Genomic DNA, 17,940 nt, shown 5'->3' on the forward strand with positions numbered 1-17,940 from the left:
AAAAAAAAACTATTTGTGCCTTGTGGTTTTACCGGCATTGCTCCGCTCCTATCGGTGTTAGCGTGATGGTATATAGCTGCCTTCCTCCATAAATGGACTATCTAAAAGTGCAGTAATTTTTTTAGTCGAATCCGTGATTTCTGAGATTAGCGCGTTCAAGCAAACAATCTCTTCAGTTTCATAATCTTCTTATATATAAAAATGAATCGCAAAATGTGTTGGTAAGCGCATAACTCGAGAACGGCTGAACCGATTTCGATAATTCTTTTTTTACTATATTCCTTGAAGTACGAGGATGGTTCTTATACGTAGAGAAAACATAAACATGTACCACGGGCGAAGCCGGGGCGGACCGCTAGTATTAAGTATAAATATACAGGTAGACTATTATAGTAGTTACTAGACAGTAGACTATAGTATAGTATAGACTTTAATTAAGTTATTATAATATCAATTATCCCTTTACTTCGTGGTTTGTGGTTATAAATAACAAACGATTAAAGATTCAAAAAACAATAGCTATTGACTCGAAAGGTAACGTGCCCGCGACGTTTACGTAATATTCTGTAATTGCGACTAGTATTGATTACTAATTAATGTGTGATTTATCGCAATAATTCCACTATTGTTTGTCGGGTAGGAAGTAGTTATAAATATAAGTTACACACTTATACACTTAATTGTTTATTTGTAACAGTTACATGGTAAGTGTAGGTACCTGTGCGAGTAGAAAATATAGGTTCATAACCTAACCTTTTAATTTATAGGTACTATTCTAAAAAGTAGGGTACGGGAGTAGGTACCTACCAGTACCTACCTGTACCTACTATGTAAATGTAATATATTGTCAGTTTGTCTCACTTTGTTTGAGCACTTATCATAGAGAAAGTGTCTAGTAAAAATTCTGTAGTGATAATAATAATAGACTAATTTTTAGTTCTGCATGTAACTACTAATATCTAATTATTCTGCTTAAATTAGTCAAAATATTTTTTTATTGTATCGAACTTGAACTAAGAAAACAATGTCAAGAACTTTTAAAATTTATATAGTTTAAAATGAGTTCAAATGATAAGTTCAAAGTCTATGTGCCGAATTATATTAGGTATCTTGTATTCCGATTAATTAAATCGCTTTATCTGAAGGTTAAAATAATAAAAGACGATAATTTTCTCAATTGCAAATGAATAAACTTTGGAATATAAACAGTTCTTACGATCTTTGGATACCTACCTACCTATCTATCCTAGAATTAGTAAATTAATTTAAAATTCATTGCAAAAAAACTCCATTTATATGGATAAATTTAAGTTTGGCTATCTATACGATAGTCGATGTTAGTGATAAAATACAATTAAAGATATTTTTTAAATTGTCACTCCTACATAAAATGAACAAGTCTTTTTGTTGAATTTAAGTTTTGCCCACTCTATTGATTATGATTTATGAGGTATGAAATATTTAACGTTTTAAGCATTCTTTGGTTTCATGCGACCACTACAGCCTAACAAAAACACCTAATATTTATAATATCGTTATTTATGAAATAAAGAATAAGTATCTAATCTAATGAATGCTATAGATATATATAGGTACCTAGTTTTTCTGTAACTCACTTATTCTATGTATTTTATTATTTTACTCTTAGAGCATTCAGTTGGTTTAATGCTCTAAGATTTTAAGTAGGTACTTGTTTTATAGATAGCTGTAATTAAATAAATTACATTTACAACCGCTATGCAAATTATTCTACACGTGCTTAGTGCTTACAATAGGCATGACGAAAGATTTTGAAATTCTCTTCCATAATGTGTGTATACGTTTACTATACAAGAAAAACCCTATATTTCGGTAATATACTTAAATTTAACGAAGATTAACACGTTCGCGGACAGTAACGACCACAGGCGTCTAGACAGCTAAAAGTGATACGACAGTACGTCTGTCGACGTATCAGTTTTTACTTGCATAAAATCAGTACGCCAAACGACGAGCGATTTTTCATACTATCATAAAGAACGGCATGTTGTACTGTCATCACAGGTATAATTACGACTTTTGTACTGTCACTGCATTATTTACAAAAATTCGTCAAAGGAAGGTACTTCCACGCATACATTCATATTTTTTTACCCCTCTCTCCGCGCACACTACGCCCGTGGGCGTCATGTTTGCATACGCCATACGGTTAGTCGAGTACTGCGCCGCTGCGGTGATCCCGCGTGGCGCGTGTGAATTGTTGTTTAGAAAGTGAGTATTTTGTTTCCAACGTAATTTAATTGTTTTACTCATACTGGATGTACTAATTCAAGTCTAGTTGCTTATGTAAACAACATATTTATGTTGCTATTGTTTGTTGTCAACATGATTTTGTTGAACTAAATTTGTTACGAATATTTTAGCAAATGGCGTCTCGAGACTCGTTCGAAAAGGAACAAAAACGTCTTCAAGACCTGTTTGATGCAGCGCATACCCCTGAATCGAGTCCATACCCATTTGCTGATGATGGTGACTATGAATCTGACGCTGAGTACTTACGACGTTTACGCCTATATCCGTTCTGTCATATCATATGGTTTTTTAACCATGTGTTGTAACACTACGCCCCTGGGCAATGTATGAAAAAAAGTAGTGTCTCAGTAGCTGCAACCTGTAAACCAGTACTGTCCGCGAACGTGTTAAAGCCATTTTTCAAAAAATATTTAATATCTGTGCCAAAACAGCTCGCAGGTGTCATGGCGTAGGCGTGACGTCAAACTTTGGTAAATACGTAATTATTTGTACGCATTGCGAAGAAAATTAAAAAAGTATTTATTTAATATGTGTTATAGAAACGAATTACAAAGTTTTTAAGTGGTGTGCAGTATTGCAGTGTGAATCCACGTAAAAATAATGCTCAAAAATGTGTTAGTAATTATTTCAAGCGACAAAATAATAAGAAATTATTGTATAAAGTTGGCGCGGAGAATCCCGAACCATGTATTCGTGAATTCGCAATTATATTTCTGTTCTGAGTCGATAAAGCATACGTGAAACAATAGAAAATAAATAAAAATGCGTATTCTCAACATATTCATAACAACAAAATACATCTGACGTGAGTTGTTTACTTATGCGTGACGTCACGCGTGTTTTAGTCAAAATGGCGAACTTCAGAATTTCAATGTTTTATTTTATTGATAATCTCATTAATCTTAATGTTTTTAAGATTTCTAAGTCGCTATATTTAATTTATTTATTATACATTTTCCCTTAAAAACACTAATACGATCATTTATGGATACTGTCGTCATGCCTATTAACATGTCTTGCTTTTTCTAATAATAATTACCTAGTATGAAGAGAAGTCCCGTAGGTACAATTTTTCAAGTCAGGCCAGTAATTCCTGAGATTACCGCGTCAAATCGCTATCAATTAACTTTTTTTATTATTAAGTTATTTCAATGGATTAAAAATAACGACTTATGCATTCAATTTATATAATACTAGGTTTCCGCCCGCGGCTTCGCCCGCGCAGTCAAAGAAAAACCCGCATTGTTCCCATTCCCGTGGGATTTCCGGGATTGCGTCATTTTCCCGGGATAAAAAGTAGCCTATGTCCCTTCTCGGGTATCAAAATATCTCCATACCAAATTTCATGAAAATTGGTTCAGTAGTTTAGGCGTGATTGAGTAACAGACAGACAGACAGATTTACTTTCGCATTTATAATATTATAGTATGGATATTGTACCTTTTTAGAGTTCCGTATCCAAAGGGTACGGGACCCTATTACTAAGCCTCCGCTGTCTGTCTGTGGCCATATGTCTCCAGGCTGTATTTCATAAACGGAGATAGCTAAAAAGCAAATGTTCACAAATGATGTAGGTATTTCCGTTGCCGCTATAACAAGAAATAGTAATAAAAAAATATGAATGGGCGTCCCCATACAATCAATGATTTTCAATTATACGGAACCCTTTATACGTGAGTCTGACTCGCACTTGGCCGGTTTTCTATTTATAACTAAATGTATAATTTTCTTTACAGGCGTACATAATCGCAGATGGTCTCTGCATCTACCAAGGTGACACGGACGCTATGGTTCCCCACCTTTCAACACTGGGTTTGGTATGCCCACGACACCATAATCCAGCAGATTTCAGTAAGTATTTTTTTTTTAATTTAAACTATAAATTAATTGTAAATCGGTTAAAGTTTTATCACAGATAATTCACTATGTTTATATCGTTATGTTTTTTCGGAATATTAAGTCGATAAGCTGAGGTAATGCTTATTTGCAGTAGATAGGTCAGAAACTTCCGTATTCCGTCGACATAAATTTATATTTCAATAAATTAATATGTAAACGCAGGTATTTGGATCAGCTTTCAGGAAATTGTTATTATAATTGGAACAATGAATCGAACTCTATTTAACCTATTTTTAAATCGAATTAATGTACCTAATAGATTCTTTGAAAAATCGTAGGTATATTAGGTATGTAAAAAATCATTAAAATCTATTTAAGTTGACATTGATATTAATAAATGAATAACCCTTTTCAGTAATAGAAATAACGGAACATCAGCAATATATTAAAGTATTATCAGAAGAAATACTCAATGGCACAATGTATAAATCAGCCAAAATAGATAGTACCACCCACGAACCAGTCAATAACATGCAATTGAAGATTTGCTATCAGACTGACGACAATTTAATGGAGACAGAGTTAGTAGTGTCCAATGAAAAGTGCTCGTTTAATATGAAAGAATACACAGCAGTAGCAGTTAGTTCTTCATCAACGACTTTAGCCAGTAAAATTTCAAGGGAAGATTCGTCGATAGCGTGGATGAAAATGCAGAAAACAGAGGCAAGAGGCTACCCTACTACGTATTTTGAACAATTCACGATACTACTTACTAGAATGTTGCTGCAAATATCAAGAAATCGACAAGGTAAATATTATGTTTTATCATAAATTTCAGTAGTTATATTGATTTTTAGTCATTTGCATGTGGAAAATTGTAAGTAAAACACAACAAAACAATTAAAATACTGATTACTGATTACCCTTATTTAGACGTCACTGTTCTTGTTTTTCGTATTAATTGATTATATTTCAAACATAATGAGGTTCAACAAAGATCTGAAGAGTGTTTGTTCATGCTTCGTAATTTGTTATTTAAACCTTTGGCCGAGCTATGGAAAAATTTGAATTCACTGTTCGAAGTAAATTTTTTTTCAACAGTACCTAAGAATGAACTTGAATAGTACAATTTTAATTACAAACAATTATATGTAAATTGGTATTCATTGAAGATGTTCAGCATTGACATTTATAGTTACGCGGTTATAATAGTTTCTAGCTCTTATGGGAGTTTATTTATTTCTGATTAAGTTACATATTATATTATTGTAATTTTATGACATTCACATTGGTGTCAATCCTTCGTGTTTTAAATCAATGATATTATATATAGAAACAAGAGGTAGATACGTCATCAACGCACCAAAACTGATTCCGTGAATTGGTCCCATTTGGGACCAATGCAATCAGTCAGATTGTCACCGGTCCCAGTGAGCGTATATGCCGATAGGTACATTATAGTTGTCGAAAATGCCTTCCTGTGTGTTCAGAAAGTGCACGTATTCGTGCAAAAAAATAAAAAAAGATAAAGGAATATCATATCACAGCAAAATATATTAAATTATTACAGTTTAAGAGTAAAAATAACAATTTACAATTCTTTATGAATGACACTTGCTTGACACGTGTATTGAAATAATGAAAGGGATAAAACATTGCTTCAATCACTAGTGTGACAAAGCTAGCGTACACTGTGTTCAAAGATTATCATGTAGATACGATTATTGAAAATAGAACGGTTATTTTATTAATTTCGATTTGGGTAAATACTTGATTATTTTTATATTTAAATCCACAGTTTACATCCAGTGCATATAATTAACAAATATAGCTATTTATTAAATCGTGATGCCAAAAATGTTTGTTTGCAATAATAAAATGATAAATAAAAATAAAATGATGTTGAATATACGTAAACATTTAAGAAAAGATTATCGCTACTGACGAAAAATGCTATTTGCTTTTCTGTAAATAGCTATTGAACATAAATTTTATTTGTGTTTTAGATAAAAAAGACTTATACTTCATCAATTCTTTTATTTCATCCTTTTTTTTCATCTAGGCACCACTATTATTATAATTATCCTACAAGTTGGAGTGATGACCTTGTACGGGTTTCGGGAACTGCCTTGAAACGAATAGCGTAAGATCGGTCCTTATGGAGTTCTATAAGGAGGATTATACAGTATGCTCAGGAGTGGGTGTTTATCGGGTGAAATGATGATGACCGAAAACAAACACCACAGCTAGTAATAAATACTTAATACAGTTATATCTCCAAAAAAAATTTTTTTTTTCATTGTACAGTGAAACCTGGTTAAGTGAGACATCAAGGGACCTGCAATGTCGTTTCACTTATAGAGGTATTCCACTTACCCAGTGTCTCAGATATACAGGTATAAATAAATATCTGTCTCATTTACAGAGGGTTCCATTAATAGAGGTGAGAATACAGGTTATTTCAGTTATACAGGTGCGATCATTAAATAAAATAACGTGTTATGTATGTAAATGGAATTTGTGGGTAGAATAAGAATGAGTAAACAAACAATGTTATCTCAGTTACAGAGGTTTATGCATATAAAATTTACTCGCTGTCTCAGTTATAGAGGTAACTATGATGTTAAATCGAAAGAACAAATCCCAGATATAGAGGTTTACCTCATCCCACTAACAGAGGTAATTCAGTGCCAAAGTGTTGGGACCTCAGCATGAGTTCCAGTTATGCAGGTTTCTCACTTATCCAGGTCCCACTTAACCAAGTTTCACTGTAATACGACATCATAATAATCATATAATAGTAAATGAAATTGTCACATTTATTTACTTGTGCAGGAAACCTAACATCTATATTCTATAACATTGAACCTTCTGTGTCGTTAGTCTATGCCAATTACCATGGCAACTATTTGTTTATTTATATTTAATTGGCGAATTCTTATGACTTTTGCTTACACCTGCGCGGAAGTGACAAACTATCTTTGTCTTTTTTGTTTATATCATTTTATTAGAGCCATCTCTCTTATACAGTCTGTCAATGTAATAAATTAAGTAAAATGAAAATTGTATTTGTGTGTGCCTGACACTGCATATGAAGCATTTTTTTTGGATATATTGTGAGTATATAACGTATCTATACTTAAAATATCATTGTTTTAAATATCATATTATTGTTAATAAACATATAAACGCACGACAAATACATTATGATGATGGCGATGATGACAGGCATATGATGTAACTAATTGATGTTGATGTTAACCGACTTCGCCAGAAGAAAATGCTTTTTTTTGAAATGATAATTACGATAAAAAAAAACATTTTACACTTAATAAGTAGGTACCTACCTATTGTCAAATATTTTCCTTTGCAAGAAGGGGCGTGAGGATTTGCTTTCGAATGTAGGAACTAGGAAGTACAGGTAGATATAATTAGATTTTCTATAAGCCTTCCTTTCGTTTCTCCTATTAGTGAAAGTCCACAATACTTCCTCTTAGAAAGTACCTAGAACTTTATAACAGGAACTATTTTAGTTCAAATTGTTACCGCAAAGTGTAACATAGAGATCACGTTTAAACGCGCGTTGTAAAGGTTTCGTTCAAAATTATGGGCAAGTCTACCCATTACAGTATCAATAAGGTATAATAGGAAGTTATAAAAGAATTTTCTCTAACCTATTTATGTACTTTATAGTTAATAATATGTTAATAACGATTGTTTTTTTTTTTTACTTTCGGTTTAAGAATAAAAATAGTACCCTAGTTAATACGCTTCTTGCAATGTAACAATGATCGTCCTTTTAATAACCTACTTATTACTTATTAGTTCTTTCATACACGAGTTTTACACAATACTCAAATCAACAAAAACATACTTATTAGCATACTAACTATTGTGTGTCAGGTTACTATTGTTATAATATTGATATTATAAAATGAATTTGCATAACAGCTGTTTCCTATAAGGATGTTTAATTATATTACAAGACCAATTACTCAAGATTTAATGCTTTATAAATGCTGAGTCTCACGCTGATAACTCAAATATGGTTTATATTATTTATTGCCACATTTAAAGTATTTTAATGTGGAACAATGGAATTGTAATTTGTATTCATGAAGCATTGTTCAAAATATACGTAAACGGTGATTATAACTAAGTTTGAAAGACACGTGTTAGGTTTTTAACTTTTTAATTAAAAATACTTTAACTTACGCTTATTAAAGTGATATTTTTGTACTGATTAATATGTTTTTAACTGCACGAGTACCTAATTGTAAAACACATGCAGCATGTGGTAGTACATTTTTAAATAATTTCCGGAATTAAATAAAATCAAAATCTATATATGTACTTACATTAGTAATAATTAGACTGACCGGTTGGTTTAGTTAGTAGCGGCCCTGCCTTCGAAGTTCGAAGCCAGAGGTCGTGGGTTCGATTCCCACCCATAGTAAATATTTGTGTGATAAACATCGATGTTTACTCTGTGTCTGGGTGTTAATAATCTATATAAGCATATATTTAAAATTATATATTTAAGTTTTGCAACCATTTGGCTTCCATAACGCAAGCTAAAATCTAAGTAGGTATGGAATCAGATCGTGCCGAGTGTAAAAATTGTCCTGAAATATTTATTAAGCTATTGCATAGCTTCTATCGCGGGCCTTGAGCGCGGGGACCGAATCCAGAAATTTAGTAACGAAAAACCTCACGCTTCCCACTCCAACGAGCGTGGAGGTGTGGCTTGAAGGCATAGCATACAATAGCTTTACCGCGTCAGTCCCCGAGTGCCACACGTCTTTTTTTATTTATTATAACACATACTTATTACACGTGAGTTATTTCGATTAAGCTTAGGTTCATTATATACTTACCTAATATAACTAATAATTCATTCATATATTTTCAGCACTATGGATCCAAAGCATACACCACATCGGATGCGCTTTGCTCGTCGGCGTCTGCTTCTTCAACATGGCGAACGACGGCACCCAAATGTTCAACCATTTGAAGATGTGTGTGGGTTTGGTTATCTTCTTCGTGTACACGCAAATCATGGTTCCTGTGTTAGTGTGTAAGTATTGTGTTTTAAGATTAAGACGATACACAAAAAAAAATCCACTGCTTGGCGGGCGGAGTCTAATAGTTCGCTATCGCGAACGCGGGTGTGCGCGAAGTCATTCTTGCAAACTCGCCGCGCTGCCGCTGGCCGACTCGGGACAAACATGTATGGAGTCGTCATACAGTTATAATATTGTTATACATATATTTAATTGTTGATTTATTGGTTTTATTTTCTTGCTTATAAACACAAACACACAAATAAATTATCATTTCATTTCATTTCATTTCATTTCATTTCACAAAATTATCTTCTTTTTAACAACTACTTAGACATTATTAATAATTATTAATTATTATTATTTCGTAATGTTTACTTTATTACAAAATAATACAGGTTATAAATAATCTTTAAAATAACAAAAAATATTGTTACTCTGAAAAAATGAAATGGTACCTAATTACGCGGACTACTGAATTATATAGATATATATAGATAGAATTTGATGCTGACGTAGATATTACATCATGCCCAGAAATGAAAGGTACTATTTCTGAAAGAAGTTATAAACCCTAATTCTTCTCAGTCAAAGTCAAGAGTGGAAGATATCGCTAATACAGTAAAACTGATGCGAAACTTTGGATGTTAATTTGTATATTTTTTTGTTAGTTGTTACTTAATCACGTCAAGACTACATTACCAATTTTGATAAAATATAGCTAATTGCCTGGATTTACACATAGGATACTTTTTATCCGAACTGAACACTTCTGTGGGATAAAACAGGATTCACGATATAACCTAATTCCACGCGGGCAAAGCCGAGGTCGGAATGATATTTTTTTAAATAAAAAAATTGTTTAAAAAAAACACAAAATATATTGACTTATGTATTTATTTTTTGCACTCTATTATAATAGTAATTATTCATTACAAATAATCAAAATAAAATAGCCAGAACAAAGTTAGGCCCTGGTAGGATAGGTAGGCAGGTACAGCAATGTGAGACGAACACTGGCTTATTTATACCAATAATAATGTATTATAAACATTAAATTAAGTTTACTTTCTAACAACAAAAATACATAATATTAGCTAATGTGAAAACGAATCAACCAATCATCCCACAACAATGAAATGTGCACACAAATATTCATCCAAATCAGTTCATGTGATTAGGAGGAGTGACTGCAGCGCCATCCTCCGGGCCCAATTGTGTTTCCAGATCACCCAGGAACTCAATTTAATATACTTACACAAAATTTTTCGAAATGAAAACTCACATTACTATGTAAATATGAATATAAACCTGTTTTAGTACTAAGCAATTTCCCGCACAGGTGTAGTAAGTATAAATGAAATAAATATCAACATCAAATTCTTTATACAACATACTTATCTACCACCTACTAAGAAATTCTTGAAATTTTTTCGTATTTTTTTTAAATATAATACTACTCCAACGAGCTCCTGTTCCATAATTCCATATTACGTCCACCATACTTCCACTAAGTTCACCATGATTTTTTATTTCTTTGCACTTTGTTGCTTTTTGCTAAAAATGGAATCATGCGATAAAACCAGTAGAGCGTTGATAACATACATTTTTGACTGAATAAAGGTACTTACGAAGGAGTGGGTTCACATTGTGAACAATCAGTGGGTTTATTTTCCTTCTGGATTCCGGATTTCTGAAAAGATTATTTATGCTATAAATGAAAAAATCTTACACATTCGTTATGTACTTAAAACAGGGGTACATATCAAACATCGTCTATAATACAATTATCATCAAATTTAAAATAAAACCAACTTACTTCATTAATTTGTTCCAATTGTAAGCATTCTTTTTCCTCCAACCTTTATGTTTCTTCTTCTTATTTTCTTTATTGTCCCCATTTGTCTCATTTTGTCTTATCGTGTTGTCACCCTTTTTTACGATTGCGCAAGCGACACAAGTTCCCCGTGTGACGGCCGTAGCGGGAATGACTCGTGCAGCGATCGGGGTAGGAAGGTACAAGGCGGCTCTCGCTATATTGGCTGGTCAGGCGCTAATTTCAAGCATTTCTTGTTTATTTCAAAACCATCGCATATTTCAAAATTCTAACACGGTAGACGTATAGGTTGTATATTTTATAGTTAATATCCAAAAAGTCGTAACTTTACGTTTGTTATTTTGAAGATGCCAGAGATTAAAAAAAAATAACAATGAGAACTTTGTATTTTTTTTCTATCGAGAAAATATCATGGAATCATGTTTCTAAAACGGTAGACGTATTGTGTTACTATTGAACTTTCTTGTCAAGAATTTTCATCACGACAACTTTAATAATATAAAAATTACGAAGGTTTAAAAAGGGCCGTAAATGTTAGAAAAATTAATTCATCACCTTAAAGTATTTAATTAGTAAGTAAAAACTGTGTCGCAAAAAACTGATCTTAATTTGTTTTTTTTTTTAATTTCTTCGAAAATATCTATAAGGTAAAAAGTAAGATGTACCTACAATGTTTTGCATGTATGTACTTATATATCATAAAAATATATAAAACAGTAACAAATTGTACCATGGCATATTTTGTTTTTATTTTATTTAAATTTCAAAAAAATAATTACTTTATTAGATAAGTACTTGGTACTTTACAAGTACACGTAATGCGATGCCTGATGACCATTAAAAATAAACCTTTTAAGTTTTAATGACCACCATTAATTCTATTTATTACCAATAATAATTAATTATTGATGGTCGTAATAACACTTCAATTGAATATAAACGCCTTTATTAACATCGTAAAGACGTAGTCGAATGTAAATATAGATTTTACAATATTAAAAACACGTTATATAGATACTAGATAGATACTATAAGTCCTACATCTATGTCCAAGGCTATAGCATGTATTTTTTAAAAGAATAATTGTTACACCCATATACCTAGGATTGTTACACCTACATACAACGTACCAAACTTTTCCGTTCTTGGTTATCGGCTCTATCATGCATCCATATCAATCCATATATAAAAGTACCCGCATAACTAATCACTATATATAGTGAAAAGTACCCGCATAACTAATCACTATATATAGTGATTAGTTATGCGGGTACTTTTATATACAGCCCCCCTATGCAAGTGGCTTTCTGTTAGCGTAGCGTTCAATAGAATAGACTACGAATGTATGAGATTGAAATATAACGATTGAGATTGACGCTAACAGAAAGCCACTTGCATAGGGGGGCTGGGGTATACCCCAGCTACACTTTACCTAAATTCACACTAATAATAAAAATTCTCATATTCCAGATCCGCAAGAAGTAAAACTAGTTAAAAAGGAGCATTTCAACGGCTGGTACAACCTAGTTCCATACTACGCAGCGTTGACAGTATCGAAGTTGCCAGTACAAGTGTCACTGAACGTGATCTTCTGTACCATTGTGTACTTTATGGTCGGCGTGCCGTTCGCGTATGACAGATATCTGACGTTTTGTCTCACTGGCAACATTGTGTCTCTGGTGTCAGAGGGCGTGGGAATGGCTATTGGATCGGTGTTCAGTGTGCGAGTAAGTTATTTTTTTTACGATCATGATAATAATTAAAAATCCTTAGATAACATTATTCATATTAAACCTCTTTAAAAACCTTGCTGCTTGTATTCTCGTACTCGTAACATTATATTAAAACAAAAAGGTTTAGTTACCCCCTCTAGTAAAGATGAAACTTCCTTAAAATAAAATAATTTTTGAAAATCCATCCAGTTGTGCTTTCAGTCGCTTAAAAATATTAAATAATTTGGCAGAATTTATTTTTACCTGTTACAATAATTATATTATTTTCCAGAACGGCTGCGCAATCGGCCCAGCCGCCATTGCTCCTTTCCTCGGCCTGGCCATCTATGGCTTCGACTTTGCACACCGCATCCCACTTCTAATGAACATCATTATGAAAACATCCTTCATCCGTTGCGGCGTTGTTGCTATGGTCCTAACTATTTTCGGCTTCGGAAGACAACCCCTAGAATGCAGCGATGTCTACTGCCATTTCGCCAAACCAGATGTCCTATTAAAATATCTAGACATCGAAAACAATTCAGTCTGGTTCGAAATCCTCATAATGGTCATAATCATGCTCTCCGTCAGATTTCTCTGCTTCATGGGACTGAGATGGCGATTCGCGACATGATTGGTCAATTAATTCGTGAACATTCAATGTAAAAACAAACATTCAATGTGATATTCAATATTCCCCGGTACTGCTAGTACAACGATATGTGATAACGTTATATGCAAATTATTTATAGTTACGTCGTGATCAGATGCATTTTTTCAAACAGGAATTTGTGTAGCCAAAGAAATCCTGTATGTATAGGCGTATGACTGATTTGTAGTTTAGACATTGATTTAGCCATATTTCTAATTAAATCGACCATTTATTGTAATTGGTTGTGTTTCCTTGATAGGTGGCTCTTATCACTCCTTCAAATAATGTATAACGTATCTTATACAATATTTGTGTGCTCGTACTTGCCCAGTGTTGAAACTGTGTTTTGTGTACTTACTTTATTTATTAGTAAATATAATAAAAACATTACTAAAGCCATAGCTCGTTCATTTATGGTGTCTACTTTTTTCTCTATTATTTTGAGTTTTACAAACATAAAATGGAATAATATGCAGTATTCTATTTTTTGTGTCATAAATTAACTGGTGAAGGTAGTTTGAAATATTAAACTTACCTAAGTTAATATATTTACCTAGGACTAATTCCGTGGAAGAAAGACAGGAATAAATGTTTTTACTTAGTACAAATTCCATAAATGAGTATTATTTTCTATACTATTCTGGTTCAAAATGATAATGCGGAATTCATTGTTTTCAATATAAAAAATTGTATCTTGTTTAAAATTAATATTGTGATATTTACGATGTAACAAAGAATATTGTTATGAAAATTGATTAAATTCCAAACATTGTCAATTTAATAGTCCTCATCAAATTACCAGTTAACTGCATAACTATATTTAGATATTTATTTGTAGATATAATAAATGTACATATATAGTATAAGAGGTATTTAACGGTAGTGATATTATATACATTTCGTTTTAGCATTTTATGTAAATGAATGTACTATAATAAGCATGTAGTTATAAAATATATAACAGGTATGTAGGAACTTTTTACTTTTTTAATAAAGGAAAAAAATAACTTATAATATGTGTATTTTTTACCACTTATTTACAAACATTTCATGTTACCTTACAGTTACAACATACATAAAAAGGGATTTACTTCTTGCCTGTTCCTTTATCTCTGCGTTTTTTAACATGTTTCTTTGTTTTTGATTTACGTTTTTCCGCTTTTTCTTCTTTAACAGCTTTCTTTCTTGCCTTCTTGCTGTTTGGCGATTCGTCTCTGGGTCGAGCCGAGTTTTTGAATTTTGTTTCTGAAAAGCCATAAAAGTAAAAATTGAGAGAACCATCAAATCAAAACATTTTATCCTTGTTACCTCTGTAAGCTACCACAATCGAGAATTTCGTACAGGAAATTATTGGGCGTCTCATCAAAATAAAGCTACTCACGGAAAATTTGCTTGATAGTAATCAAGTGCAAAAATGGGCGATGGATCCTGAACTAATAGGTTCTTAATTCTTGTTAATTTTTTAAAATTATATTCAAAATTCAAAAAGAAAATTAATGCATAGATTATTTATATTGTATTGAAAATGATAAAAAAGATTTTTATAAGTTTACCATTGTTTAACTTATGTAAAACAATAATAACATATTATATCCTTTCCTATTCTTTGCCTAGTTTCCAACAAAATGTAATTTATACCTAACAATCTATAAAAGAGATTTCCTTTCCTTCATATTCTGAAATCTATATGCATATTATTATTGCACGCCTCATAAGCGAAGCGTTGAGGTGGGTACTACTGTCACTTCGCGCAAAACATCTGATTTTTCAAACTTAAAATGTCTTTATGTATCATACATTGCACTTGTAAGATAATACATACACACACATATTAAGAAAAAACACTATTTTTAACATTCATGATATTTTTGATGTCATTTTTGTTATTTAAACTAGTTAAAAAACAGTTTAAAAAAGTTCTGTCTTGGACGTCCGTGTGTCTGTATGTGCGGAGGATTTTCTTGTTAACACGATAGCGACCGAAATACTTTACTAATCGAGTCTTTTTTTTTCTCTTACACTTGAGTATGCTCAGGAATAGAACCCTTTCATTTTTCAGGGTCTGATTCGATGTGGTTTAATTGTTATTAAATAAACAAAAATAATAATTAATAAATAATTATTAAAAAAAATTATGAGGCGTGCACTTTTGGATTTTCCAAATTATTTTTGTAATATGTTAAAAATAACTTACTTTCATCATCCTCCTCATTTTCAGAATCACTATCTGAACCGCTCTCCGATATCTCGTCTTCTTGCAAAATGTCCGGTTTATCCACTGTTCCTGTGAGATCTTTATTGAAACCAGCTATTTTCTTGTAGATTAGGTCTGTTGTATCGCCTTTCTTAGCTTTTGTTATATCTCGCTCATAGTTGATAACCTAAAGTAATAGTAAAATAATTTTAACTCATAGAAATAAACAATTTAAACCACAATGATACACCATGAAATAACTGCTGCATACAATTATAGTCACTACTATTACAATTAGGTTTACTCTGTATGATGATACTGGAAAATAACAGAAGAAAGTCTACAAAACTAGACAAATAATTGAATTTTCTATAATACTGCTAATAAAAATTGTATGGGATCTATAAAAAATATCAGTAGCTACTTTATATCATCATGTATTGGAACTAAAAATAAATTTTGGCACAAAGGCTATCAAGTATTTGAAATTTTTGTGGTTATAAAGACTTTAAGACTACAGTAATCTTACCTCAGTCAATCTCTTGGGAATGTAAACATTTTTAAATGCTTCCTCTTCAACCTGTTCCTGTGCGCTCATTTCGTCAAAGTTCCTTGACGCTGCCTTTTCTGATAATTTCTCAAGACATTCCTCTAAATTGCTTTCATTTATTGATGTATCAGTAATGAAATCAAACAATTCTTTCACTGTTAATGTAGCCACACCTCTCTTTCTGAAGAAGTCAGATATATTAGTGCAATCCTTTCTCAAAAACTCGAAAGCATGTGGGTGGTCGTGTTCCACAGACTGCGAGACATCTATCATAACTATGTTTCCGTTATGGTACAAAAGATTATATTCTGATAAGTCGGCATGTACTAGTTTACATATGTTGAACATTTTCCACATCATAGTGATACAATCTCTGTATAGTGATCGAGCTGCGGTTTGAGATATTTCAACATCCTTCAGTTTTGGAGACGGCCATCCTTTTTCTCCCATAAAAGTCATCACAAGCACATGGCTTCTTAGTATTATAGGTTCAGGAACATTTAAATTAGCATTGAACAATCTTACAAGGTTTCTCATCTCTTTCTCAGCCCATGTTTTGACCATTTTCCTGGGGTTTGATCTGCAGTAGCCATTTCTAAACCTATATTCTCCTGATACATACTTGTCTCTGTCTTTGAAAATCAATATTGACGTTTTGAATATCTTTACAGCAAAATCTCTACCGTCTTTTGATGTAGCATGGTATACATTAGCTTCCTTGCCCGTAGATATGCATCCGTTGATCTCATTTATGATTCCTCTATTGAGAAGTTTAAATAGAATCATTTTAGTTCGAGGATCCATAACCTGCTCAGCTGTAGCCCTGTCATGCTTATCTTTAATCCTAATTCTTTCATTGTCAATTTTACGATCATTACGCTCTATAAATTTCTGAGTATTTTCGCTCATTGATGGTTCATACTTATCAACGTTAATTCGATTAACATACTTCTTAAAAAGTTTTTCACTAGGTTGATATGATGTTATTTTGTGTGTAGGAGCTTGGGCATTAACATTTTCTTTTTTTTTATTTGGGCCTTGTGTTTGATCGTCCGAATCATAGAAGTAGTCATCTGAATCAAGATCGTCACTGCTTATTTCTCGATATGTAGGAGTATCTGCAAACTATACATTGAGTTATGTTTAAACTGTGTAGAAAAGAAATGTTCGGGATCTCGGTAGCATAGACACGAAAGGATTTACAAATAAGTTTTTTATTATACATAATCAAACTTCTAATGCGCTGATAATCATAAATAATTCAAAAACTAAGGTTTTGAATACTAACCCGCACTGACTTAACCTTTGTAGATATATCTTCTTCGTAATCACTGAATTGGCCGTCAGACATTGCTAATAACTTATTATTATCTAGTTATTCGGAGAATAATAGATTTTGATATAGAATTAAAGAAAAAAAAAACAATATTTAAAAACTTTTACCACACGATAATCGAATATCCACATGTATTTATATTTTTTGACATTTGAATTTGACAAATGACAATTGACGCCTAACATTTGACATACTAATAAGACATTTGACATCACTTTAATATTGCTAGAATGCAATATTAAAAGCTCAGAGGAATAAACCTATATTGCTCTGAGATTAAAAGAGTGCGATCGAGATCTTAGCGTTGGATTTTCAAGAACACGTCTTCTTATTGTAATAATTCTGTGCCTCCAGTGAATAAGGGAATAACTCAAAAACAGCACTTTTCAGGAGAGACAAAAAACTATATATCAATACTAAATCTTTATTAATTCAAAATTTTAAGCTTGTATGGGTAAGATATGA

General features: G+C 32.1%; 2 protein-coding genes and 1 long non-coding RNA gene across 3 annotated transcripts in view; 1 reads left to right on the forward strand and 2 right to left on the reverse strand.

Annotated features, from left to right (window-relative positions):
• The window catches only part of LOC149484161 (ATP-binding cassette sub-family G member 1), a 73,388-nt gene extending 59,137 nt beyond the window's left edge, over positions 1–14,251 (forward strand). The window contains exons 6-10 of the mRNA XM_089701801.1: positions 4,029–4,143; positions 4,547–4,939; positions 9,044–9,208; positions 12,502–12,758; positions 13,036–14,251. Coding sequence (XP_089557927.1) covers positions 4,029–4,143; positions 4,547–4,939; positions 9,044–9,208; positions 12,502–12,758; positions 13,036–13,377 — 1,272 coding nt within the window. The 3' untranslated portion in view covers positions 13,378–14,251. The remainder of the gene's footprint in view (positions 1–4,028; positions 4,144–4,546; positions 4,940–9,043; positions 9,209–12,501; positions 12,759–13,035) is intronic.
• Positions 10,097–11,368, reverse strand: LOC149484163 (uncharacterized). Its single transcript, XR_016316414.1, has 3 exons — positions 11,014–11,368; positions 10,826–10,887; positions 10,097–10,751 (listed from the first exon to the last, which is right to left on the reverse strand). It is a non-coding gene; the product is annotated as an uncharacterized LOC149484163 (long non-coding RNA).
• Positions 14,252–14,399: 148 nt separating the features above from the next.
• On the reverse strand, positions 14,400–17,615 carry LOC149484164 (serine/threonine-protein kinase RIO1-like). The gene is made up of 4 exons (XM_089701818.1): positions 17,428–17,615; positions 16,119–17,264; positions 15,590–15,776; positions 14,400–14,640 (listed from the first exon to the last, which is right to left on the reverse strand). The coding sequence occupies exons 1-4, from the start codon at positions 17,488–17,490 to the stop codon at positions 14,483–14,485; spliced, it is 1,554 nt and encodes a 517-aa protein (XP_089557944.1). The 5' UTR covers positions 17,491–17,615; the 3' UTR covers positions 14,400–14,482.
• Between the last annotated feature and the right edge of the window lie 325 nt (positions 17,616–17,940).

The sequence above is a fragment of the Colias philodice genome, chromosome 12, assembly GCF_061535455.1.
Source record: "Colias philodice isolate Cphi_HAF_F1 chromosome 12, ilColPhil1 Martin Lab GWU primary, whole genome shotgun sequence".
In the NCBI taxonomy this organism is placed as follows: Eukaryota; Metazoa; Arthropoda; class Insecta; order Lepidoptera; family Pieridae; genus Colias; species Colias philodice.

Coding starts and splice junctions, on each gene's coding strand:
- LOC149484164 (XM_089701818.1), bottom strand. CDS start 17,490: ATGTCTGACGGCCAATTCAGTGATTACGAAGAAGATATATCTACAAAG. Junction 17,265..17,427: donor CAAAGGTTAAGTCAGTGCGG/GTTAGTATTCAA, acceptor CTCAATGTATAG/TTTGCAGATACTCCTACATA. Junction 14,641..15,589: donor AAATGAGGAGGATGATGAAA/GTAAGTTATTTT, acceptor ATGGCTTTTCAG/AAACAAAATTCAAAAACTCG.